General features: G+C 43.1%; 1 protein-coding gene across 3 annotated transcripts; it reads left to right on the plus strand.

Moving 5' to 3' along the window:
- The first annotated feature begins 390 nt into the window (after positions 1 to 390).
- LOC116503845 (TLC domain-containing protein 4-B-like) lies at positions 391 to 24,205 on the plus strand. 3 transcript variants are annotated; one of them, XM_032210509.1, is made up of 8 exons: positions 391 to 496; positions 8,290 to 8,422; positions 10,883 to 11,053; positions 11,268 to 11,357; positions 14,076 to 14,134; positions 18,379 to 18,473; positions 22,562 to 22,635; positions 23,379 to 24,205. In XM_032210509.1, the coding sequence occupies exons 3-8, from the start codon at positions 10,899 to 10,901 to the stop codon at positions 23,668 to 23,670; spliced, it is 765 nt and encodes a 254-aa protein (XP_032066400.1). In that variant the 5' UTR covers positions 391 to 496; positions 8,290 to 8,422; positions 10,883 to 10,898; the 3' UTR covers positions 23,671 to 24,205. The 3 variants fall into 3 exon arrangements, with proteins under 3 accessions (XP_032066400.1, XP_032066402.1, XP_032066401.1); XM_032210511.1 differs by lacking the exon at positions 8,290 to 8,422 and having other exon boundaries at positions 396 to 496; positions 10,883 to 11,124; XM_032210510.1 differs by lacking the exon at positions 8,290 to 8,422 and having other exon boundaries at positions 399 to 496.
- Positions 24,206 to 26,033: the final 1,828 nt, after the last annotated feature.

Here is a 26,033-nt window from a genome sequence, read left to right on the forward strand (position 1 = left end):
GCCGTCATTCCTCTCCATTGGGGCTGCTGGCTGACCTGGGACCCCAGAGGGGGAGGAAGCGCCTTGCCTCCAATAGGGGATTTATGCCTGTCGCAGTCTGCCGGGGGGGGGGGAGGTGGGCGGGAGGCGGAGCGTTTCCCGAGGAACAGGGGAGCGGGGGGAACCCCAAAAGGAAGATCTGCAGCCTGGGAACGGAGCCCAATCTGCCGCCCGTGGAGCGGAGCTTTCCTTCGGCGTGGCCGTGGCACTCGCGGGGAAGGGGGAGACTCCTCCGTCCCACCCCCCCCCCCACCCCGGATTTGGGCTGCTGTCTCCCCCCTGCCAGCCTGCAGGGCGGGGCTAGGAGGCGGCGGTGGATTGGCCGGAGCGGAGGGGGCGCTAGTCCCTCGGGGGGAGGGGATGGCCGTCCGACTGGAGCCTCGCCTGGACGGGCTCAGCCTCGCGGCCGTTCCGCGTCTCCCCGGCCGAAAAAGAGGCACCCGGCGGCTGGAGGGAGGTGAGTAGCCCACGCGCGGCAGGACGAGCTCCCGGCTCTTCTCCGTGGGGTTTCTTTTGGGGCGGGGGCCGTTTTGAGCAAAGGGCGACCAAGCTTCCATGGCGGGTCGAGTCGAAGCCAGCGGGCTTTCCCTGCGGGCGAAGGGCTGGAGGAGGAAAGGAAAGGAAAGGAAAAGGAGGAAAGGAGGAAAGGGCTGGAGGAGGAAAGGCTTGCAAAGCAACGTTTCGGGGGGTCGCGATCCCGAACAGCAGAGGCGCTGGCAGGTCCTCGCTTTGGGCACTAAGCCTGGCACGCTCGCCCCTTCCATCGCCATAACTCGGCTCCGAGTGGAGAAGCTCCCTTGGGCGGGACACACGGAGCTAACACGTCGCGTGGAAGCATTGCATCAGGAGAACCGTTCTGTTCGCGTGTGTTTTGTCAGCCTGTACAAATCAGGGTCGAAAAACGGGGGAAAGCCCCCTCCCGCTTCCTCCCCAGGGTCTTCTTAGGAAATGTCACCCTCAAAATGCCACCACACCAAGTCCAGAGAATTTGGGAAAAGAAATTGCAGGTCAAAGAAAAATTTCACTTCTTAATTGAGAGCATTGATTGATTGATTGATTGATTGATTTTTATTTATATGCGGCTTGCAACTCAACCAGGGAAGGGGGGTACAAACAAGAATTTAAAACGACATAAGCATGGAATATATTTAACTCAGGGCATAATTTAGCAAAGATAGATGGGGGAAAGGAATATATTTTAGATCATTCTCTGGGGTCAGCAAGGAAAAGTTAAAAAGTTGATTTTTTTTTTTTTTAGTATTTTATTAATATTTATAGGCCGCCCTTTTCCCCGCGGGGACTCAGGGCGGCTTACATAAAATAGGAGGGGGGTATAAACAATAAACATAAAACAATACATAAGAGTTAAAATAGTACTCAACATTCTGGTTCTGCTTCACCCCTGGAAAGGCTCACTGGTTCCTAAATTGGATTGTTATTGTCAGAATGTAAGAGTCCCTTGCAGCCTGAATATGTTGAGGCGGCTCCTGGATGAAGCACATCTGCTACATTTGATGTTCAAACTTTATATCCTGCAATTGAAATTGGACATTTGAAGCTAGCCAAGATGGCTTACGTAATAAAGACAATATGTTTTATGAAATAGAACTAGAATATTAAAAAATTTCCAGGTGTAACAAACCATGACTGAAGACTCTTCAAGGGAGGAGGGGAAGAAAGTCCCCTATCAATAGGCTACTGTTTGAACATGTTGAAAGGAAGCACACATGTCAGGATTGTATAGATTAGTGCAGTGTTTCTCAACCTTGGCAACTTTAAGTCCTGCGGACTTCAACTCCCAGAATCCCCCAGCCAGCGCAGCTGCGCTGGCTGGGGGATTCTGGGAGTTGAAGTCCGCAGGACTTAAAGTCCCCAAGGTTGAGAAACACTGGATTAGTGGGTACTTGTGGCTGAATACCTGAGCAGGTAATCATTTCCTATAGATATCTCTATAGGAGGCAAGAGGTAGAAACAGGCGTACCCAGCTGCCCTAGGTAAATAGTACAGAAAAAACAAGAAAGGGGCTCATCCTATTGTTCTGTCGGTCCCTTCAGTCCAAAATTCCTTTAGACTGAAAGCAGATGTATAAAAGTCCCTGATTCCAGATTGTGCAGCTGGGTAAATCGGTTTCAATCCTACCTGAAAAACTCTCTTGACAGCTGTATCTCTGGGGCAATGGCTTTGTGCGGGGATCATCTCTTCAGGAATCTGTTCAGTTTACAGATCACTCTCACGCATCGCAGTAAGTTGTGATATGAGTTGGTGTAACATGTTTAGTCACGAAGCAACAAAAATGTTTTGCATGTTGTGATATATAAATCCAGAATGCAGAGTGCTAGCATGTCCAGATGGGCACTAGAGAAACCAGGCTATAGATACAGTGAAAAAGATACTGTAAAAATGATCAAAAAACAGATCTGTAAACTAGAAACAAAGTTATAATAGCAATAGCAATAGCAGTTAGACTTATATAGCGCTTCATAGGGCTTTCAGCCCTCTCTAAGCGGTTTACAGAGTCAGCCCCCAACAACAATCTGGGTCCTCATTTTACCCACCTCGGAAGGATGGAAGGCTGAGTCAACCCTGATCCGGTGAGATTTGAACTGCTGAACTGCAGATAACAGTCAGCTGAAGTGGCTGCAGTACAGCACTCTAACCACTGCGCCACCTCGGCAAGCTCCATAACTAGGATGAGCCGTGGTGGTGCAGTGGTTAGAATACAGCATGGCCGGCTACTGCTGACTGCCAGCCGTTCGGCAGTTCGAATCTCACCAGCTCAAGGTTGACTCAACCATCCATCCTTCCAAGGTGGTTAAAATGAGGACCTAGATTTTTGGGGCCAATGGGCTGGCACTTAGAGAGGGCTGTAAAGCACTGTGAAGTGGTATATAAGTCTAAGTGCTAGTGCTATTGTTGCTATTGCTAATAGCCAGCACGGGTTTGAAAAACAGATATTGAAAAAACAATTTATTTCATTCGTTGACAAAGTGACTAAATTAGTAGACCAGCAAGATGCTGTGGACATAGCATATTTAGAGTTCAGCAAGGCATTTGACAAAGTAGACCACAACCTACGTCTTGGTAAGCTAGAAAAATGTGGGATAGAAAGCATGGCCACCAGATGGATTTGTAACTGGCTCATAAACCATACTACATGAGTACTCCTTAATTACATCTACATGAAGGGAAGTGAGCAGTGGGGTAGCACGAGGTTCTGTCTTAGGCCCAGTACTCTTCCATATCTTCATAAATGACTTAGATGAGGGAATAAGGAGCCGAGGTGGCGCAGTGGTTAGGGTGCAGTACTGCAGGCCACTTCAGCTGACTGTTATCTGCAGTTCGGCTGTTCAAATCTCACCGGCTCAAGGTTGACTCAGCCTTCCATCCTTCCGAGGTGGGTGAAATGAGGACCCAGACTGAGGGGGCGATAGGCTGACTCAATTTGCTAAAAAAATCTGTAAACCGCTTAGAGAGGGCTGGAAGCTCTATGAAGCGGTATATAAGTCTAATTAATAAAATAAATAAATAAAATAAAAGGGGAACTCTTCGAAATTGCAGATGACACTCAGGAATAGCCAACACCCCGGAAGACATGCTCGGGATCCAAAAATATCTTGACAGATTTGAACAATGGACCATATCTAACAAAATGAAATTCAGTGTGGAGAAAAGCAAGATTTTACACCTGGGCTGAAAAAAAAACAAAGGTATAGATTAGGCAAAACCTGGCTCAAAAACAGTAATTTGACAGGCGACCTTGAAGTCCTAGAGGACAATCACTTAAAGATAAACGCGGCGGCTAATATAATCCCTAGTTGTACAAACAGAGGCATAGAATCAAAATCACATGAAGTATTAGGAGCGCTTTATAAAAACTCTAGTAAAAGCACGCCTGGACTACTGCAACCAATTTTGCTCGCCATACTACAAAAATGGTGTGGAGACTTTGGGAAAAGTGCAAAGAAGAGCAACTAAGATGATTAAAGGCCTGAAGATTAAACATGAAGAATGGCTGCATGATTTGGAATTGGCTAGTCTAGAGAAAAGGAGGACTAGTGGTGACATGATAGCAGCATTCCAGTATATGAGAGGCTGTCACAGAGAGGATTTATTTTTCAAAGCACCAGAGGGCAGGACAAGAAACAATGGATGGAAACTAATCAAGGAGAGGAGCAACCTGGAATTCAGGACAAGCTTCCTAACAATGAAGACAATTAACCAGTGGAACTTGAGAGACCGCCTACTGCCAATTACCTCCACTAGACCGATCCGATCGCATCGATTAGGCCTCCTCCGAATTCCATCATCCAGCCAGTGCAGACTGGCAACTACCTGGAGGAGAGCCTTCTCTGTGGCTGCTCCGACCCTCTGGAACGATCTCCCCATGGAGATTCGTACCCTCACCACCCTCCAGTCCTTCCGCGCCGCCCTAAAGATCTGGCTGTCCCGGCTGGCCTGGGGTTAAGATTCTGACCCCACTCGAATTGTGTGACTGTTGTGCCTTCTTTTAATATGTTGTATTGTTTTTGAACTGTGAGCCGCCCTGGAGTCCCCCCCAGGGAAAAGGGCGGCATACAAATAAAGGGAAAATGAAAATGAAAAAATGGAACAGCTGGCCTCCAGAAGTTTTGGGCGCTTCATCACTGGAGTTTTAAAGAAGAGACTAGGCAATCGCTTGTCTGAAATAGTCTAGGGTCTCCTGCTTGAGCAGTGGGTTGGACTAGAAGACCTCCAAGGTCCCTTCCAGCTCTATTCTGATGGATTGATTGTTTGGAGCATCTAATCTTTTCTGATGTGTTCACATAACACAGAACTTATCGGACCACAGTTTAACCTAGTACAGTGATGGCAAACCTTTTTGGCACCGAGTGCCCAATCCGGAATGCCTGTGCATGTGTGTGCCAGTGCTGGAGTGCTGGAAACCTGAACACCAGCTAGGTGGCACACACGTGTCTATTTTGGGGGCATTTTGGGGGCATCTTTTGGGCATTTTCAGGTTGTTTTGGGGCCATTTTCAGGCCAATTTTCAGCCTTTTTCAGGCCAAAAACAAACAGCCTGAAAATGCCCCCCAAACAGCCTCTTTTTGGGCCATTTTGGGGGCTGTTTTCTGATGCTTTGGGACCCACGAAGACCAGCTAGTGGGTGCTCACCGGAAACCAGAAGAGCAGTTGGTGATGCCACTCATGTCCACAGAGAGGCCTCTGCGTGCCACCTTTGGCCCCCCTGCCATAAGTTCACCATCACGGACCACGTATATTGTGCAAATGCATTTTGTGTGGTTGACAATGATTTATATGCATATACATTTGTATATAACTCAGGCAATTAAATGCTGTGAAAACCCCGCGGCTGTCTCTTGAAATCCTTTCCATACGTGATGGAAAACTAATCTCTGACAGCCACGGTTATATCGTTTTTAATCATTCCAAATTTTTCTTTATGTTCCTGATACATTTATTGTAGATCCAAGTCATTAGTAGACTTTTGAAACAGATTGCAACATGCAAAGTACGTTTTTCAAATGCAGCAGTGTTCCATTTGAATGGGCTGAGGGAAGCAACCTAACCCTCCATCCAAAACAATCAGGCTTATCTGCTTAATCATCTCGCAGAGCATATTGTTTTTCTGATTTGTACTCTGCTGGGCTTTTGGTAAAGGGTGACAATGGTGCACAAGAATATATTTTATGCCTCAATAAGTTGAACTGTTTTGTTTTTTTTGTTAATCCGCAAATCCTTTGAATACCCATTAAGAGTATTTTGTAACAACTGGCCAAATTTAATTGTGCAAAGATTAAAGATTAGACTAAAGGAACAGGCAGTTCTTCTGCCAGAGTGATGAGCTTCTTGGCGCACATTCCAGCAGGGCACTGCTTAAATATCAATATTTAATTTTTCTGGTCTAAAACTGCAGTGTTTCATATCTGAGTGTTGAATGAAAAATAATGCCTCCAGTGGGTAGTGACTTGGTCTGTGTCTTTATACCCACCTTCCTGACTTCTGATTGTCCAGGAGCCTTCTCAAGGCCTTCTTCATTGCTTGTGACATCGCAGTCTTAACTCCTTCCGCCATACAGCTCAGACTTGATGTTATAAGATGCTCATCTATCTGAAGATAAGAGACAAAGATGAGGAGTGTGGGAGGCAAATTAAAAAATGGATAAGAATTGAAGCCCTAAAGAGGAGAAGAGATGCTGGATAGAAAGAATTGCCCTTTAAATATTGAAGTAGCCTGACTGTAAGCTGAAAGAGGCAGAAATAAAATTAGATAGGGGAAATATTAGAATATAAATGTTTATGGAATGAATATAAATAATAGCTAGAAAGATTAAAAGTTTACGGATGTTAGGCATTTTTTGTTTATGTTTAAACAATATAATGAGGATCACATAAATTTGATAAATGTGGTAGGGATTGCTAATATTGTTACTGCAAATTGGATTAATATGAATGATACCCAGAACCAACTCTGTCTACACACAGTATGGATGTATATTTTAACAACAACAACAACAACAATAGAATTATTGTGTGCATGAATAAGCAGCGAGAAAAAATGACAAACTACCAGGACTTGCAAATTGAAGTTGAGCGACTGTGGAAAAAGAAATCGTGTGTTGTCCCGATTGTAATTGGAGCCCTTGGAGCAATACCTAAAAGGCTACCTCTCTTATTTGAAAATTCTAAATTAATCGGACTTTAACATTCTGATTCTACAAAAAACCCACCCTACTTGGAACAGCTTATATCCTCCGACGTGACCTTAACAGTTCCTGGTTAGAACTCGATAATCAAAATGAACTTTAGACTTAAAAAATATGCTATATTAACCATGCAGCAAGGAAAAAATGGAAAAAAAAAACCAGAAGGAATAAAACTGGGAAATGGAAATATAGTGAAAGCATTAGCAAAGGATGATGGTCACAAGTACAAAGGCATAAAGATAACATCTTGAATGGAAAATTCAAAGAGTCAACGCAAAAGGAATACATCAGGAGGGTTCACAAAATATTAAAATCAAAGCTGAATGCTGGAAACATAATTAATACATTAATAAATACATTTATAATACATGGGCAGTTCCAGTGATACACTACTCAGCGGGAATCATCAACTGGACTCTGGCTGAACTGGAAAACTTGGACTGGAAAACTTTTGAATATGTACCACGCTTTACATCCCCGAAGTGACATTGACAAGTTGTACCTGCCAAGAAAAATAGGGGGCAGGGGGCTATTGCAAATGCATCAAAGTACAGAAAAATTGCTGCAGGCTGTGAAAATGGAGAACAGCATAAAAACAACAGAAACAAAGGCAGAATATAAGGAAAAACAGCTGGATGACAGATTAAATAGATGGAAAACCAAAGATTTGTATGGACAGCTCTTGAAAAACATTGAAGGAAAATGTGGTGACAACTTGACATGGACATGGCTTAAGATGGGAACTATCAAGAAAGAAACAGAAGGTTTAATACTGGTTGCTCAAGAACAAGCACTACAGACTAATGCCATGAAAGCGAAGATACAAAAATCCACTGACAACCCAAACTTTCGACTTTGCAATAACAAAGTCAAAACTGTTTCACATTTAATATGTGAATGCAGCAAAATTGCATAAACAGATTACAAAGCTAGACATGACTAAGTTGCTAAATTAATCCACTGGTCATTATGTAAAAAATATGATTTACCTGTATCCAGAAAGTCATGGGAAGATAAAGTGGAAAAAAGTTATCGAAAATAAGAAGGTGAAGATCTTGTGGGACTTTCGAATACAAACAGATTGTCATTTGGAGCATAACATGCCAGATATCACAGGCTGAAGTGTACAGTTTATTGATATCGCTGTTCCAGGAGATGTCAGAATTGAAGAAAAAGAACTAGAAAAAATAATGAAATATAATGACCTGGCCATCAAAACTACAGAGCTATGGATGAAGCATGTGAAAGTGATATCTATTGTCATCGGGGCACTTGGTACCATGTCCAAAAATGTTATAAGATGCATCAACAAATTGCAGCTTCCTGCAATAATACCAGAAGAACTGCAAAAAACAGTGCAACATCTTATATTTTAAGAAGGTCCTTGGTTGATACCTAGGATGCTGGCAGCGAACCGTATCAACCATTAGCACCAGTCACTGGTATTTGTGATACATTTTTGAATGTTCAGTTGGCTGAGTTTCATGTTTTATGAATAAAGTATATAATAATAATAATAATATGTTCATCTATCTCCCAAATTGAAGGAATGCTTTGTGGGCATCTTGTGGCTGAAATCAAGAAAGAACTCGAAAGAACTTTTAGGCTAGATGAAGAGACAGCTTTAAGAAGCTTGCCGTTGTGGGAAGAAGTGTGGCGTTTAGGTGAAAAAGAATACAGGTAATGAAAAACGTCACGAGGATTATGGCACTTTCCTGCTTTGAAATCAAGCTATCCCTATTTAAATAAAAGTTATAATGGTGGAGGCGCTGCTTTAAATTCAGCCCTCTTTCTCTCTGTTTAGCTCCTCAAAGTGGGGAGGTTCAGAGCAGTCACGTGTGGAGATGTGTTATATGTGTCAACAAGGTTTGGAGTCTAATTGTAAAATTAAAGCTTTCTCTTAGAATTATATAACTGGATGGCATTCCAGAGACTTTAGGATAACAAAGCGCTCTGCGTTTTGCTGATTGTATTTTAGAGGCTCTGTCAGTGTTTCTCAACCATGGCAGCTTGGTGGTCTTCAGAATTCCCCAGTCAGCATGGCAGAATTGTGCCATTTAGCGATGGAATTGCCAGTCCCAATTGAAGTCATTAAGTGAGGAGTACCAGTGATCTTTGCTCACAAAGGGGTGGGATTAAAAAAAAAGGTCTCCTCCGTTTTGCTGGCCCCCTGGGAAGGAAGGAGTGGAACTACTCTGCATATTTAGCAAAAGGAAAAAAGACGAAGGGATCTGGATTAGCTGAAGGTTTAAAAACATTTAAAAGGATTTCCGAGCGAAGAATGGGAACAGGATGTCTTGTGAGCAATAGTACTGTATAAGAAGCTTGATTTCAGTTGAGGTGAGAGGCAAACTTTAGAATAAACTCATGACTCTTTCTGAGGAATTTTCAAGTAAAGGGAGGCAGCCCATCTCCCAATGGTCAGCGGCAAACAATTACACAGCTTGGATTTTGCTATTTTATCGTTGGGCGTTGAGGTTGAATGCTACAAGTTTGCTTTCTGATCTTTGTACACTCAGAATCACCTGTGTGATACGGGTGGCCATACAAACCATATACAAAAATAGATTAAATGAATTCCTGGGTTTAAAAAATGAATAGACATATAGAATTAGCTGTATTGCTGTATTGCAGCAAATAGTTACTTAGTACATGTACTTACTCTGAAGTAAGGTAAAGATAACGTCAGCAATCCAGTGTGCTAATGACTTAACACAGATTAATAAATCCACGCTGTAATCACAATATGGATTATCATGGGAGTCGGTAGGTCTGTGGGTGAGCAAAAACGTTTTGGCAATTAAACTGTGATGCTATTGGTGGGTGAAAAAGGAACAAGGACTGAATGGTTCATCCTGATATTTTCCTCCACTATCCTTTATTATTAGGATTATCTGTCCCTTATTATTAGTAGCCAATTAGGAGTATTAGTAATTGTCTGTTGTTTATTAGCAGTGATCAATTTCAGTAGGGGCCTTTCAAGGTGGCGCAGTGGTTAGGGTGCAGCACTGCAGGCTACTTCAGCTGACTGCAGTTCTGCAGTTCGGCTGTTCAAATCTCACCGGCTTCAAGGTTGACTCAGCCTTCCATCCTTCCGAGGTGGGTGAAATGAGGACCCGGATTGTTGTTGGGGGCAATATGCTGACTCTGTAAACCGCTTAGAGAGGGCTGAAAGCCCTATGAAGCGGTATATAAGTCTAACTGCTATTGCTATTGCTAATCTCACCGGCTCAAGGTTGACTCAGCCTTCCATCCTTCCGAGGTGGGTAAAATGAGGACCCGGATTGTTGTTGGGGGCGATATGCTGACTCTGTAAACCGCTTAGAGAGGGCTGAAAGCCCTATGAAGCGCTATATAAGTCTAACTGCTATTGCTATTTTCCTTTTTCATGTTCTTAGCCCTACATAGAACTGGTTTCTTCTTTGCAAGATGACTATGCCAATTTTCTGGCTGTATTTTGGTTTTGCCTAGTGGTTTTTAATTATTATTAGTTCTCTTAACTGTCTCCCTTCAGAATCCATTTGATGTCCTTGTAATTTTTTCATGTGGTACATACTGTCTGCTGTCCCCATGTTTATTTGCCTCGATTTCTCTTTTCTTCGGAGAGAATTTGATTAATCATACGTTGGCCACCTTCTTGAGGAATTTAACATTCTGGCTGAGGTCCAGCCCAACACTCTCACATTTTTTTCAATGCTTCCTTTTGATACACACACACACACACACACACACACACACACACACCAGGATCCAGTTTTGACCGACTTCCCTTTCCCAATATTACAAAACCAGATTTAGGGAGAGTTTTTCATCATACAACTATTTATTTTCTCTGTCTTGTTTTGTCGTGATTTTCAGTCTTGATTCTTCGATCTTTTCTCTGTTTAAAAAAAATGGTCTTTTTTTGTCTCTCCCCTTTGTTCTGAGGCCTTTTGCTGGAAGAGGGTCTAGAACAGTGTTTCTCAACCTTGGCCACTTGAAGATGTCTGGACTTCAACTCCCAGAATTCCCCAGCCAGCATTCGCACTCTCAGAATTCTGGGAGTTGAAGTCCAGACATCTTCAAGTGGCCAAGGTTGAGAAACACTGGTCTAGCAACTCCATTTTTCTGCTCCGAACAGACCCTTTCGTCTACTTGCAGGTGCTGCTGAAACTCAATGGAGGACTTCACCCGCTTGGGTTACTGCATTGTGGCCGGCAGCTTCGTAGCCTTCCAGTTCTCCTTCTCAGCCCTCAGCCCTCAGCTGTCCTTGTCCTTGAGCCCCAGCTACTCCAGCCTCCCTGCGGTCAAGCAGAGTGAATGGAATTCCAGGTAGAGAGAGGCTCTGGTGGATGTGGCTGGACGAATGGTTGCGAGATTTGCGGTTCCCTCACCTTTCCACTGTAAGAATCTCCATGGAACCTGAGAGGTTTCCTTCCACGCCTAGTGCACTTCGCACAGAACAGTCGCGTGCATATTGCAAGAGAGAGATTGTGTAGTTAGTGTTGCAATTATAGAATAACCCTTACGTGTTTCTCCTCTCCAGATGTGTGTCTACTCTCCATGCGGTGATTGTCGGCCTCTTCTGCCTCTACATCCTCTGGTATGATGATGCTGTAAATGCCAACCCTATCTGGTAAGAAATAACAGGCAATCAACTTGCATGCATGCCTCCGTGGGGGGCACGCATGTATAGATTTGGCTGCCTGATCTCCGCTGGCAAGAGAGAGAGAGAGAGGAAGAAGAGGAGGTGCCTATGATTGTTTTCATTGTGCTGAGAAGCACAAGGACTGTTTTATGCTGAAAAAGAATAAGCCTTTGTTCTACTTGGGTTTTAGGATGTGAGGGGTGGAAACAGGGTCACTCCAGGCAAGAGGATCTGAACTGGCCTTGGCATTGAGCCTAAAAAGGTGCCAACACTCCTGGCCAAGCCATAATCACGCCTTTCTTTAATCCCATTCCATGGGTGCTCCATAGCAGTGTTTCTCAACCTTGGCAACTTGAAGATGTCCGGATTTCAACTCCCAGAATTCCCCAGCCAGCATTCGCGTATAAACAATTCAGTGTCTAGGACAGTGTTTCTCAACCTTGTCAACTTGAAGATGTCCGGACTTCAACTCCCAGAATTCCCCAGCCAGCATTCGCCAGCAGTCCGGACATCTTCAAGTTGACAAGGTTGAGAAACACTGCTCCATAGAACTATACCTCCTGTTTCAATGAATGGGCTGAGCTGATGGGAGATTCTATAGCTAAGGAGGCATCGATGCCGTTACTACCTCTGTCTATCGCACGCCTTATTCTTTCTGCTCTTCCTCCCCGATTCCTGCTTGATCTCACTTGTCCAGTTTCCTTGTTCTTTGGCTTTGCACATGGCATGGCTGAAAGTCAGGCCCTCTTAATTCTGAACTCTTCATTCAAGGGTTTATTTGGATGCAAAAGACTCACAAATACAGCTTGACTAGAGTTGCTCTTTTAAAATGAAGCCTAACGCAGCATACGGGGCTCAAAAGGTATATGTTTGTGCTTCAGAATTTAAGTCCTAGCCATCTTAACTTTGTCTTCCCAACTCTTCAAGGTGGCTGCAGTTGAAAGATTGATGTAACAGTTTAGGTTTAGGTTTCGTTTTATTTATATGCCGCCCTATTCCCGGCGGGACTCAGGGCGGATCACAAACCCAAGAGGGGAAGGGAAACACAAGAACTACAAATACAAGCCTTTAAAATAACCAACAGACACACAATCGAGAGGGGAAGGGAACTCATCGACCCCAGGCCTGCCGACACAGCCAGGTTTTAACGGCTTTTCGGAAGGCCTGGAGAGAGGTGAGGGTCCGAATCTCTGCGGGGAGTTCGTTCCAAAGGGCCGGAGCCGCCACAGAGAAGGCCCTCCCCCGGGTAATAGCCAGGTGGCATTGGCTGGTAGACGGAACCCGGAGGAGGCCTAATCTGTGGGATCTAATGGGTCTTTGGGAGGTAATTGGCAGCAGGCGGTCTCTCAAGTTTTCTCAAGCCTTTCTCATATTTCCTGCTATAGCAACTACACTCCTGTCCCCGATCACATTTTGCTGACAAACATCTTGGTCTTAAATTAGAATTTCATGCAAACATATTAATGCCTTTGCTCATAATCTCTTGGGGATTGCCATTTCTCATGGACATTTTGAGTTGAAGATTGGGGTTTTCTACCTTGAAAAATGAAGAGAGAGTTCTAAGGGCATTTCAAATAACAGAACTAACCATATACAGTAGTCCAGAACCGTATTATTACTAGACGTGAGAACAAAGAAAGATGGTTGAATCTAGGAGAAGGTAGAAACAATATAGCTTTTTTTTTTACAGCTCCAAATTTATTACTGCATCCTTTACAATAATTCTATAGAGTAGGATGTTATTTAGTTTTATGAGGGTTTTATGCTCCTGTTTTATATTGGGGGAGGGAATGGAACAGAATAATGAAAGTAGTATTGCATCATTGTGAAAGAAACCTTGCATGTTTTGTTTGGTATTTCATAAAGTCACACACATACAAGAAAAAAATTCTCAATTCTCAATTTAATGAGTTTATATGCCTCCCAATCCCGGAGGACTCCGGGCGGCTTACAAAATACGAAATAAAATAAAATAACACATAGAGGAAAGAAACATACACAGTTTAAAAAACACACAACATACATTTGGCTTAACTGGGGGTTGGACCTGATTTTTAAAATCAGCAACCCCAGGCCTGTCGAAACAGCCAGGTCTTGGTGGCTCTTTGGAAGGCCACGAGAGTGGGAAGGGTCCGGATCTCTGCTGGTAGTTGAGTTGAGTTGAGTTTATTGGTCTTGTATGCCGCCCACTCCCGAAGGACTCCGGGCGGCTTACAATAAACAAGGGAAGGGGATAAATAAACAAAACAACATTTTAAAATACACAACAGTCACAGTTTCCGTGGGGCTGGAGCAGCCAAAACTTAACGGCTTTGCGGAAGGCCGGGAGGGTAGTAAGGGTCCGGATCTCCACGGGGAGCTCGTTCCAGAGGGCTGGAGCTGCAACAGAGAAGGCTCTCCCCTGGGGAGTCGCCAGCCGACATTGGCTGGCATATGGGATCCGGAGAAGACCTAACCTGTGAGATCTAATCGGTCTATGGGAGGTGATCGGCAGGAGGCGGTCTCTCAGGTAGATCGTTCCACAGAGCCGGAGCAGCTACAGAGTAGGCTCTCCCCCGAGTGGTCGCCAGCCGGCATTGTCCCGTTGACGGCACCCAGAGGAGGCCTAGTGCAATGCTGCACCAGTGCTTGTGTCATTCTGATAAACGCAGCAAGGGGTCCCTCTCTCAAGACCGGATCTTTGTCTTTTGATCTTGTCTCCTGCAGGGGAGATCCTTGGTTGGTCAAACTGAATGTAGCGGTCACCTGTGGCTACCTGCTCTATGGTAAGCACCACACCTTTGGTTTTCACAAGGTATGCTAGAGGGTTTATTATTTTATTTTACTGATTAATTTTTTTTTATTAAAGTATTTTTATTAGTAAAAGAAAAATACAACAACCAATAACTGGTAAAAGACAATACAACATCCACTGTTTCGCTTGAGCCAAGGTGGCGCAGTGGTTAAATGCAGCACTGCAGGCTACTGCTAGATCAGCAGGTCAGCGGTTCAAATCTCACCGGCTCAGGGTTGACTCAGCCTTCCATCCTTCCGAGGTGGGTAAAATGAGGACCCAGATTGTTGTTGGGGGCGATATGCTGACTCTCTGTAAACCGCTTAGAGAGGCCTGAAAGGCCTATGAAGCGGTATATAAGTCTACTGTTATTGCTATTGCTATTGCTATTTACATTTGACTGTGTTTCAAGACATTCCCATAATATCAGAATCCTTATAGGCATCAAAGGTTGGGTATCTTCTCCCCTCCCTCCCTCTTTCCTTACCTTGTTTCTTCTTTCCCACTCCCCTTCCTTCCCTCCCTCCTTCTCTCCTTCCCTCCTTCCTTCCCTCCTTTCTTTTCCCTTCCTCCTTTCCTTCCCCTTCCCTTTCCTCTCTTCTTCCCCCCCTCCTTCTCTCATATCTTCCCTCCCTCCTTTCCTCCTTCCCTCCTTCCATTCTCTTCTCTTGAGTTCCCTCCTTTTTTCCTATTTTATTTTACTGATTAAATTTATATGCTGCCCATTTCACTGCTGGGGTAACTGTCAAGGCAGGTTTCAGATTTGCTGGGAATATTTTCCTTGCCGTATTCATCCTGAACGTATAATAATCATCTTTGTTAATATTCTTCTCTTTCCCCTGCCTCCCTCTCAGCCACTGGGGATACCTACTGCATGAGGTACATTGCAGCATACAAACAGTTATTATTCCACTAAGATATTTCCAGTAGCTTGTATCCAAAATAATTAAATTAAGGCAAGACTGCCAGGAACTCCATCCTCTTCTTTTTTTCACGATGCAATGAGGTGGAAGGGAGAAAGCTTTGCAAGGAATTGCGTTAACTGAAGACAGTTGAGGTTGTGTAGTCAGTTCAATGGGGGGGGGGGGAGTATTTTTTATTGTTGCACTTTTCCTTTCAGTCATTTTGCCCCACGATGCTTTGAACAACTTTTCAGCTTGACGGAAAGCCAAGTTTTCAAGTGGGATCCAGATGTCTAAATAAAAATGAACAAATCTACCACTGCCCCCGTGATGTCCTCAAACGTTGTATGCCTTTCGTTTCCTTGTCTCCCTTTAAGCCAGGGGGGAATCTCTTGAAATGGGACCCATTATAGCAGTGTTTCTCAACCTAGGCAACTTGAAGATGTCCGGACTTCAACTCCCAGAATTCCCCAGCCAGCATTCGCTGGCTGGGGAATTCTGGGAGTTGACGTCCGGACATCTTCAAGTTGCCTAGGTTGAGAAACACTGCATTATAGGAAATGTACACTGGCCATTTTTCTGAAAGTGGTTGACTTTAACCATTAAAGAGGAGCAATTGGATTGGACTCGGAAGAACTGAGTTTGATGCCCCGTTTCTTATTTTATTTTTGATCCATTACTACAATTTTTTAAAAAATCATACAGTTTATAGGCCACAAGAAACTAAATACATATAAACAAATAAACAAAACAATATATTGGTCATGCAGGAGGTATGGAAAAATAAGCCATTTATTTGATGTTTGCAAGGTGTGTGTCTGTGTCTGTGTGTGTGTGTGTGTGTGTGTGCCACGTTTTCCAGCTATAGAAGAATTTCAAGTCCCCTCTGCAACACACACAAACACACACATACACATACACTAAAAGGGCCATAGAAATAATACATGAAACCAGATGAAAAAAATAACTATTATTTCCTTAGTTCTACAATATTTGCTCACCTGCCGCTTGTCGTCAGTCACATAGGCAGCATTAAAGCCAACCATTTTTTTAAAAAAAAATATTTCTCATATATACATTCACAATTATATGATCTCATAACTGTTGTTAATAATATGTATTTGTAACAATTTTTCTCCCCTACAATTGACAATATAATTGAGATTGCTTTCTTACCATCCCATACACCCATCTTATTTTACAACAATCCTACTTCTTCTTCCTTCCTTCCCTCCTTCCTTCCCTCCTTCCTTCCCTCCTTTCTTCTCTCCTTCCTTCCCTCCTTCCTTTCTTCCCTCCTTCCTTCCCTCCTTCCTTTCTTCTCTCCTTCTCTCCTTCCTTCCCTCCTTCTTTCCCTCCCTCCTTCCTTTCTTCTCTCCTTCTCTCCTTCCTTCCCTCCTTCTTTCCCTCCCTCCTTCCTTCCCTCCTTCCTTCCCCCTTCTTCTCTCCTTCCTTCCCTCCTTTCTTCTCTCCTTCTCTCCTTCCTTCCCTCCTTCCTTCCCTCCTTTCTTCTCTCCTTCTCTCCTTCTCTCCTTCCTTCCCTCCTTCCTTCCCTCCTTGCTTCCCTCCCTCCTTCCTTCCCTCCTTCACTTCCTCCTTCCTTTCCCTCCTTTCTTCTCTCCTTCTCTCCTTCCTTCCCTCCTTCCTTCCCTCCTTTCTTCTCTCCTTCCTTCCTTCCTTCCTCCGCTCCTTTCCCTTCTCTCCTTCCCCTTCCTCTCCTCTGCTCTTCCCCTCTTCTTCCCTTTCCTCCCCTCTCTCCTACTCTTGCATTCCCTCCAATTCTTCCTCTGCTTTTCCCTCCCAACCATTTATCTCCACGTCTTTTTTATGTCATATGAAGTACTTTCCCACCCCAGTTCTAGGAATGAAGAGTGGTATAATATTGGCTTGCCCTCCAACTGGTCACTTTATCATTAAAACTGGGGCAGGTTTTCAACTTAACTCTTGCCTGCCAGACTTAAAGACTGCTGGGGCAACAAACTCTTATATATAGAGATGTTGCTTTTCGAAAAGGCCCTAAAAACATGGTTTTGCAACAGGCCTGGGAACCCCAAGTGGAAGCCAATCAAGTGGTTGATTTGAGTGTGCTGTTGCAACCATGGGGAGGGGAGTTTGTTATGTGTTTTTGTTATGCAGTGGATTTTTTAAATGTTTTTAAACGTTTGATAATTTGATAGGTAATTGGCTTACAACATTTAAAAAAATCCATAGCATTGGAGGCATCTATGAGTGAATTGAGCAGCTATATTAATTTGTTAAATAATAGATCAATGTGTGAGGTATGTGAATTTTGGGGTAGGGTTAGCATCAAAAGTGAGTGAGTACTGGTGTAAGTGATATTACCTGTAATTGCCTATCAAATTAAGTATCAGGCAAGATTTTTTAAAAAAATACTAGAAGAATTTGAGGTGAATTAAGGCCCTTTTTCCACTGAAAATCCAATTCCCATTAAAATGGGGCCAGGGCTACGATAATTTGCCCTGCTCCTCAGTGCTCCCTGTTTTTGATGCCCAAGAAGGCTGGCACAGATTGCAGAGCTACGTTTTAACCAACTTGAGAAAAGATATTGAGTCTGATCATAGTTTGTTCAAAGAACCTTTTCCCTAAGAGCCTTTGCTCTTAGGAATTATTTTCCTTTCAGTAGTTTCAGCATCCCCTCCCTTCACTTTTGGCTGGGATTAGTCTGTTGCCCAGCTGCATTCCAAGGACGGTTTTCCCCCCCTGTGATCTTCTGAGGTTGGTTTTGACTGGATCTTTCCAGCGAGGTTTTGATCTCACGTGTTCAATTAGCTGATGAGATCTACTTCCTCAAACAGGAGGGACTCTCTGTGTTAAAGCAAATTTTCCTCCTTCCCTCTGGTTTGACCAAATCTTTTGTTTGGGACAGTTTAGTTAGTTGAAATTATTTACTCAGAGGAATCAGGGGATTGCTGAGTCCCTGTTAATTCAACGTCTCTTTAAGAAAGGATTGGAGGGGACGGCATGTAAGATGTTTGCCAATGAAGGGCATTTTGTATGCCGAATATTGGTTGGGTTGGGTTCATGATGACCTCAATGCTTACACCGCCAGTGTTTGCCATGTACCTGTGCTACTAATGGCAGAATAAAAAAGGAGAAAGAAATTAGAAAGATAGAAACTTTCTTACCCACATTTGGAAAAGCCTCAGCTGCTAAATCCCTGCAGGTAGCAGAGCTGAAAGAAGCAATGGGGGTGGGGGGGAATCACCTTACTCTTGCATTTGATTTCTTAAATATGAAATTATTTTCTATATGTTTATTTTCTAATAAAAGCACGGTGCTTGTTTATGAACATGTGTTCTGCTCTGAATTCCAGATCTGTTGCTGCTAGTGCGCTACTGGAAGACCCTGGGGGATTCTCTTTTCGTGTGCCACCACTTGGTGGCGCTCTATGCTTATGGATACGTATTGGTTAGTTCCAGGGTCCTTTAATTTTTCTGGTGGGTGGGGAGGGGCAGAGGGGACTTTACCCTTCATCCTTTTGAAAGAAGGCCATGCTTCTTCAACCTACTTCAGCGCATTCCGCAGCATCCATTGCCTCGGCACCTCTACGAGCCAACATTTTCTGGTGTTTGCCATCTCGATCAGTTTCCATCTATTATAGCAATAGCAATAGCAGTTAGACTTATATACCGCTTCATAGGGCTTTCAGCCCTCTCTAAGCGGTTTACAGAGTCAGCATATCGCCCCCAACAACAATCCGGGTCCTCATTTCACCCACCTCGGAAGGATGGAAGGCTGAGTCAACCTTGAGCTGGTGAGATTAGAACCGCTGAACTGCAGATAACAGTCAGCTGAAGTGGCCTGCAGTACTGCACCCTAACCACTGCACCACCTCGGCTCTAGATAGATAGATAGATAGATAGATAGATAGATAGATAGATAGATAGATAGATAGATAGATATAGCAATAGCAATAGCAATAGCAATAGCAATAGCAGTTAGACTTATATACCGCTTCATAGGGCTTTCAGCCCTCTCTAAGCGGTTTACAGAGTCAGCATATTGCCCCCAACAACAATCCGGGTCCTCATTTCACCCACCTCGGAAGGATGGAAGGCTGAGTCAACCTTGAGCCGGTGAGATTTGAACAGCCGAACTGCAGAACTGCAGTCAGCTGAAGTAGCCTGCAGTGCTGCATTTAACAAAGTAGACCTACTTCTTGGTAAACTAGAAAAATGTGGAATAGAGAACACCACCACCAGATGGATTAGTAGCTGGCTGAAAACTGTACTCAATGAGTAGGCCTTAATGAATATGGAGAGAAGTGAGTAGTGGTGTATCACAAGGGTTAGGGTTAACCCTAACCACTGCGCCACCTCGGCTCTCTATTATTCCTCATCTGGTCCCTACCAATCGCCTGAAGGGGGAGACAGGAATCTCCTATCGGTTGTTTTAATTGCACAAATCCCAGAGCTGCAAAAGCAATTCTAAGAATGAAGAGACATACACTATATCGCCAAAAGTATTCGCTCACCCATCCACATAATCAGAAGCGCTTGTGAGCCAATACTTTTGGCAATATAGTTTAGGTCAGTGTTTCTCAACCTTGGCAACTTGAAGATGTCCGGACTTCAACTCCCAGCATTCGCTGGCTGGGGAATTCTGGGAGTTGAAGTCCAGACATCTTCAAATTGCCAAGGTTGAGAAACACTGGTTTAGGTTATGCAGTAGAAATGAATGGATGATGGCAAACTCTAACTTTCTGCTGCCATCTAGTGATCACCTGGCTTTTTTTTTGTCCTAATTCAGAGGACGCTTACAGTGTTTCTCAACCTTGGTGACTTTAAGTCCTGTGGACTTCAACTCCCAGAATCCCCCAGCCAGCATGGGGAATTCTGGGAGTTGAAGTCCACAGGACTTAAAGTCACCAAGGTTGAGAAACACTGATATAGAGATAGTCTTGGACTACCATTGAGCCCAAGATTTCTGTTACTAAGAGAGAGACACTTGGTAAGTGAGTTTTGCCCCCATTTTACAACATTTCTGGCCACAGTTGTTAAGTAAATCACTGCAGTTGTTAAATTAGTAACATGGTTGTTTAGGGAATCTGACCTCCCCATTGACTTGGCTTGTCAAGAGAGTTGCAATGACCCCGGGGACGTTGCAACTGTCATAAATATGAGTCAGTTGCCACGCATATGAATTTTTATAAGGGGACCGTGGGGATGCCGCAATCGCTGTAAGTTTGAAAAATGGTCATAAGTTACTTTTTTCAGTGCTTTCGTAACTTTCAACGGTCGCTAAATGAACTGTCGTAAGTTGAGGACTCTCTGTACAGTGGGGGGATGGAACTCTTTGGAGGAGAAGGTGTTGGTGGTGCCCTTTAAGGTCATGTTCATGTTATAGATTCTCAACCAGAAAGGTGAGATGTCTGACTTCCCTTAAAACTACATTTGTCCATGCGTCTGAGATGCAATGGGCCAAAGAGGTTCCTCTGGAATTCTGCCCTACTGATCCATTTTGTGATCTGGAGGACATTCCCTGGCTTAGGAAAGAAAAGCATACTAGAGAGCTGGAGTTTCTACATGATTTATTCCAAAATAAAAATAACTTTTATTTTAGGGTAAGACCTATTCCAAATGAGTCACAAAAAATAAATTTATGCTAGTCTACGACCGCAATAAAGATTTGATTTGATATAATAAATATTAGGAATAAAAGATGATTTAACGAATCCAGCATTGAAACCTCCTTATGGCAATTTTAAAACTCAAGCGTCCTTCAGAGTAATCGTATAATGAACTGGAATAAAGCCAAGACAGGGGAAAGTCAGGGTTTAGTACAGTAATTATATCCCCAGGTTATGCTAAAAACTAGAAGTTATCACACCTGAGTGTGGAACCCCAAGGAAAAAAAGTTCTCTTTAGTGTTAGAAGTTTGAATTTTCTACCCAACAAGAAGTTTGGTATATCATCCCTACATTTGTCCAATAGTTTTGGATCAACTGTGTTGTGCCCAAATGTTAAGCCAATATAACAGAAATTATAAAACAATTTCCTGAAATCTTCTTTGATTCCATGTAAGAAAAGAAAGATCATAGTTGGCTTTGTGAATCTATCATAAAATCCAAACGGATTTGGGCCTTCCTGATCTCTAGTTGTCTCTGATCATTTGGGGACACATATATGTAAGATACATGTAGCCAAACATACTTCTTCAGAAAATGAACCACTTCAACAAAAGTGGCAGAGAACCCAGGTAAAAATAAAATATGCAGTTTCTCCTCAAAGTTCCTTTTTCATCTGGAAATATGAATTTAAAAAATCACTACATATCAGTGAAGAGAGAAGAGGGAAGAAAATGCCTCTGCTCTCTACAAATCCTGCAGGTTCCTATGAGTCACATAGAATTGGATATGAATGTCCAATAAGCACGAAGTTATGGGAGAAAAAGAGAGATCACAGTTATAGATAGATATTGAAAACAATTAAAGTAAAGAAAAATAGCATCGATGATAAAATTATGTGATGTTGAAATTTACATTTAATAAGGAAAAAAGAAATCTTAAAATCTATTTCATATATAAAATTAAAACATGACCCAATTGTTCAAATATTATTTTCATTGAAAGGGAAGTGGAAGTGGGAGAGGAGAGGAGAGGAAAAATTGTTTCCTTTGAAACCTATAAGAGACATGGAATTTAACAAAGGCCTCAGGGCCAAAAAGCTTGAGTAAGTGCTTAAGTTAAATAAACTACCACTGAACAGATCATCAAAAATTTGATAAACCAAATTAGTTTTAGAAACAGCTAACATAAGAAATAAATTGGAATAAAATTGTAAGAGGCTCAGTTTATCTTCCAAACAGATTTATTGACTGTTTTTAAATTGGAAGTACCCATTATTTCATGGTAAAAGGATCGATGTTATGTCTGCAGCCTAAACTTTTATGAATATACTTTGTGGCATTAAATGTAAATATTGAAACTTATCTCTGAACAAAGAAGGAACATTTTAGTGGTAGCAGAATGTCTGCCTATATTTGTCATCTGTTCTGTTGCTGTCTAATGTAGAATAGAATAGAATAGCAGAGTTGGAAGGGACCTTGGAGGTCTTCTAGTCCAACCCCCTCCCTAGGTAGGAAACCCTATACCATTTCAGATAAATGGCTATCCAACATCTTCTTAAAGACTTCCAGTGTTGGGGCATTCACAACTTCTAGAGGCAAGCTTTTCCACTGATTAATTGTTCTGACTGTCAGGAAATGTCTCCTCAGTTCTAGGTTGCTTCTCTCCTTGATTAGTTTCCATCCATTGCTTCTTGTTCTACTCTCAGGTGCCTTGGAGAATAGTTTGACTCCCTCTTCTTTGGGGCAGCCCCTGAGATATCGGAACCCTGCTATATAGTGATATATTTTGCTTTTCTTTCTTTCTGGGAGAAGGGGAGAGTTGAGATCTCTGCTTGGAACTTTGAAGATTCCCTGAAAAAGGCAACACCTTTAGAATGGCCATGGGATGGTAAAATCAAAATCTGAGATATTTCTTTCCTTTGCCGTAGAGTCGTGGAGTGCTTCCCTATTTTGCCAACTTCCGTCTCCTTTCGGAACTCTCCACACCCTTTGTCAATTTGCGGTGAGTTTGGTGATACCAGAAACAAAACGGGTGAATTCAATAGCTTGCCCAAGAACATGCACCAGTTATTTGATAAAGGGGCCCTTGGGTTTATCTTCTAGGGAAGGACAGTGGTCGCCCATTCCCCATTAAAGTTGAGTTCAACACTTCAAGCCTGCTGCATGGACATATCGAACTATTTTAATGGTTCCACCACAAAACCGCGGTCGACTAAAGCGCGCTCGACGAAACCGCGTACCTGACGTCATCACAGCGCGACGAAAACAGCACGCTGTGAGCGGTAAAGCTAAAATTAACGCGTAAACCTAAACCTAACCCCCCCAAACCTAACCCTAAACCTAACTCTAAACCTAACCCTTAACCTAACCCTAAACCTAACCCTTAACCTAACGCTAAACCTAACGCTAACCCTTAACCTAACCCTAACCCTAACCCTAACGCTTAACGTAACCCTAAACCTAACCCTAACCCTTACTTTTACGTGAATCGGCTTGCTTTAAAAGCGCTTTTAAAGCGCCCTTTTTTCTCCGCGGTCGTTGTTGTCGCGCTGCTGATGACGTCAGCAATGCGCTTTAATCGGGCGCGCTTTAGTGGACCGCGGTTTTGTCGTGCCACGATTTTAATTACCTGTTGTAATTCTGAGAGTGATTTTTATGCTCTTGCTTTACTGGGGGAGGCAGAGAATCTGAATGGACTGACATCCATTTGATTTCTTTTTTTTTTTACATTTTGTGTTCCCTCAGGTGGTTCCTGGATGCAGCTGGCTGGCCACGTACTTCAAGTCTTGTTCTGGCCAATGGCTTTGCTATGATGGTAGCGTTCTTTATGGTGCGCATTGCTGTCATCCCCAGCTATTATATGCAGGTGTACTCTTGGTATGGAACTCCTGAATATGAACGTTTAGGCCTGGGTGTCCAACTGGCCTGGATTGGGCCAAGCCTTGCTTTGGAAGTGCTCAATTTGATCTGGATGTACCGTATTGTCCGTGGCTTCTACCGAGCTTTAGGCTGGTCAAAGACCGACAAGGCAGCCTGAAGAAAGGAAAGTGATGGTACTTGACCTGGAAGACCCACATTCTGCTGGACAAAAATAAATTCCCTCTTCTAATCCCCTTAGAAGCCAGTAGCTCTAGGAACTGCTCCTGACTGCTCCCAGATTCATGGAAAAATGGAGCATATGGTTTTCCATTCAATCAAAGAAAGGTCTTGGCCAAATTGACTAGGTTCAGCAATTTGCCATCTTCTAGAGATGGGGCTGTACAGGGCTGAAGATAGGCAGGTTTAAAATGGAGGTATATCTAGCCTAACCTTTGGCACAAATGGAAATGCTTGAGAGATAAGAGTTTGGGGGACTCTGCTGACATTCCACAGGACTTTTGAACGAGATTTCATATAGCTCTGTATAGCTAAACAGGTGATGTTTCTAATATTTCAGGAATTTAACCTCTTTCAGCTATCAAATCTGTCCATGGTGATGATGATGATCAGGTACTGTTTCTTCCTAGGAAGAAAAGACTGGCTTTTGGGCCATGTTTAGTGGTAAAGAGGATTGAAAATAGTGGAAGGATAAGGGAAGAAATAATTGTAAATTAAAATTTAATGAATTTATATGCTGCCCAATCCCGAAGGACTCCGGGCGGCTTACAAAATACAGGACTAAAAAGATAAAAAGTTAAAAATAAGGAAGGAACAAAACAGATTAAAAAGCAACACATCATACACTCAATCTAGATGGGGCTGGACCTCATTCGTGAGGTCAACAGCCCCAGGCCTGCCGGAATAGCCAAGTTATGACTAGCAATAGCAATAGTTAGACTTATATACCGCTTCATAGGGCTGTCAGCCCTCTCTAAGCGGTTTACAGAGTCAGCATATCGCCCCCCAACAACAATCCGGGTCCTCATTTTACCCACCTCGGAAGGACGGAAGTCTGAGTCACCCTGAGCCGGTGAGATTTGAACAGCTGAACTGCAGAACTGCAGTCAGCTGTAGTCAGCTGAAGTAGCCTGCAGTGCTGCATTTAACCACTGCGCCACCTCGGCTCGACTACAATGCCCAGTTATGACTACAAATGGTGGGATTTCCCAGGACTCAGTGGCTGGATTTCAGGACCTTCGCTAGAAGGACAGCAATACTGTAAAAAGCATCCTTGTTTTACTAAATCAACTGAAACTTGGCATTCCGGTGAAGAACTTGCTTACACAATAGCAGCTAAATTTCTAAAAACCAGAAAACAATAAATTTTAACAAGGCTAGCATCAAGGCACACTTGCCTTTGCTCTGTGGTTCGGATATATCAAAACTAAATTGATATCAGGTGCCTCTAAATGTGCCAGGAATACAACTCTCAAAATCCCCATCCACCATATGGCTATCTTCCACTCTGGTGTCGTTCCTTCTTGTGGTTGCCATTCTTGTATATGACAATCGCATCTTCCCACCAATAGTTTACAGTGGAAGTTTCTTCACTCCCAAGCGTATGCCTCAGTCAATGCATCCCTATGGAAGGGTACAGGTACTACCACACTAGGCTGAACTTGTTGAACGTTTCATTGTTCTCGAGAGTCTAAATAAATAGCTGGTGCAAGATTCCCTTTCCCCCAAAAGCCATTAACAGAAGCTTTTTGCTTTCCCCTCTGTGTTTCTATGCCTTGCTTCTTCTGCTACAATTGTTTTTCATCCTGATATGTGCAAACACAGCCACCATTAAGAGACAGGTTAGCGTGATATTGGTTCTGCATCAGTCGACAAAAGTATAAGGGTAAGATAGGGCAAGTCTTAATAGTAGAATTCATGTAAGAATTTTGAAACCTGCGAATTCCAACAGATGGACAGAGGAATAGTTGAAACTTAGGTAGTATCAACACGAACCTAGAAGAACGATAGCGTTGTAGAAAATTCCACAAACTTACTAATGTCTGATTTGCTAACATGGAATATCACAGCACACTGGTGTACAAGGAATATGCCCATGTGTTGCATGGCTAGTTATTGCTAATTTCAGAGAAAGAGTAAATCTATCTATCCAAAGCAGAGTTTCTCAACCTTGGCGACTTTAAGTCCTGTGGACTTCAAGTCGCCAAGGTTGAGAAACACTGATCTAAAGCCAGCCTTAATAACAATAGCATTTAATGAAAAAGTACATTGGTCCGTTGACTGACGGTGACCAAAGGATTCAATTCGAGCCTTCCTACTACATTTTCCTTTATTTAAATTACAGTAATAAAATAGGAGGTGGCCACCTGTGAAAATCAGCTGTCCTGTGATTGGTGGATAGTTTCTCACCAGCTGTTGTCATTCAGAAAAGGGGTTTAATCTTTGCTTAACATGCTCTGCACCCCTAGAATCAGGACACCATCACAAGGTATCAATGCTCTAGAGCTGTAATGGCAAACCTAT

The sequence above is a fragment of the Thamnophis elegans genome, chromosome 2 (assembly GCF_009769535.1).
Source record: "Thamnophis elegans isolate rThaEle1 chromosome 2, rThaEle1.pri, whole genome shotgun sequence".
Classification (NCBI taxonomy): Eukaryota; Metazoa; Chordata; class Lepidosauria; order Squamata; family Colubridae; genus Thamnophis; species Thamnophis elegans.

Excerpts from the sequence above, each read along its gene's own strand:
- LOC116503845 (XM_032210509.1), top strand. The coding sequence starts at position 10,899 with ATGGAGGACTTCACCCGCTTGGGTTACTGCATTGTGGCCGGCAGCTTC. Across the intron at positions 11,358-14,075 it reads GTAAATGCCAACCCTATCTG|GGGAGATCCTTGGTTGGTCA; the intron begins GTAAGAAATAAC and ends TGTCTCCTGCAG. Across the intron at positions 22,636-23,378 it reads ACACCCTTTGTCAATTTGCG|GTGGTTCCTGGATGCAGCTG; the intron begins GTGAGTTTGGTG and ends GTGTTCCCTCAG.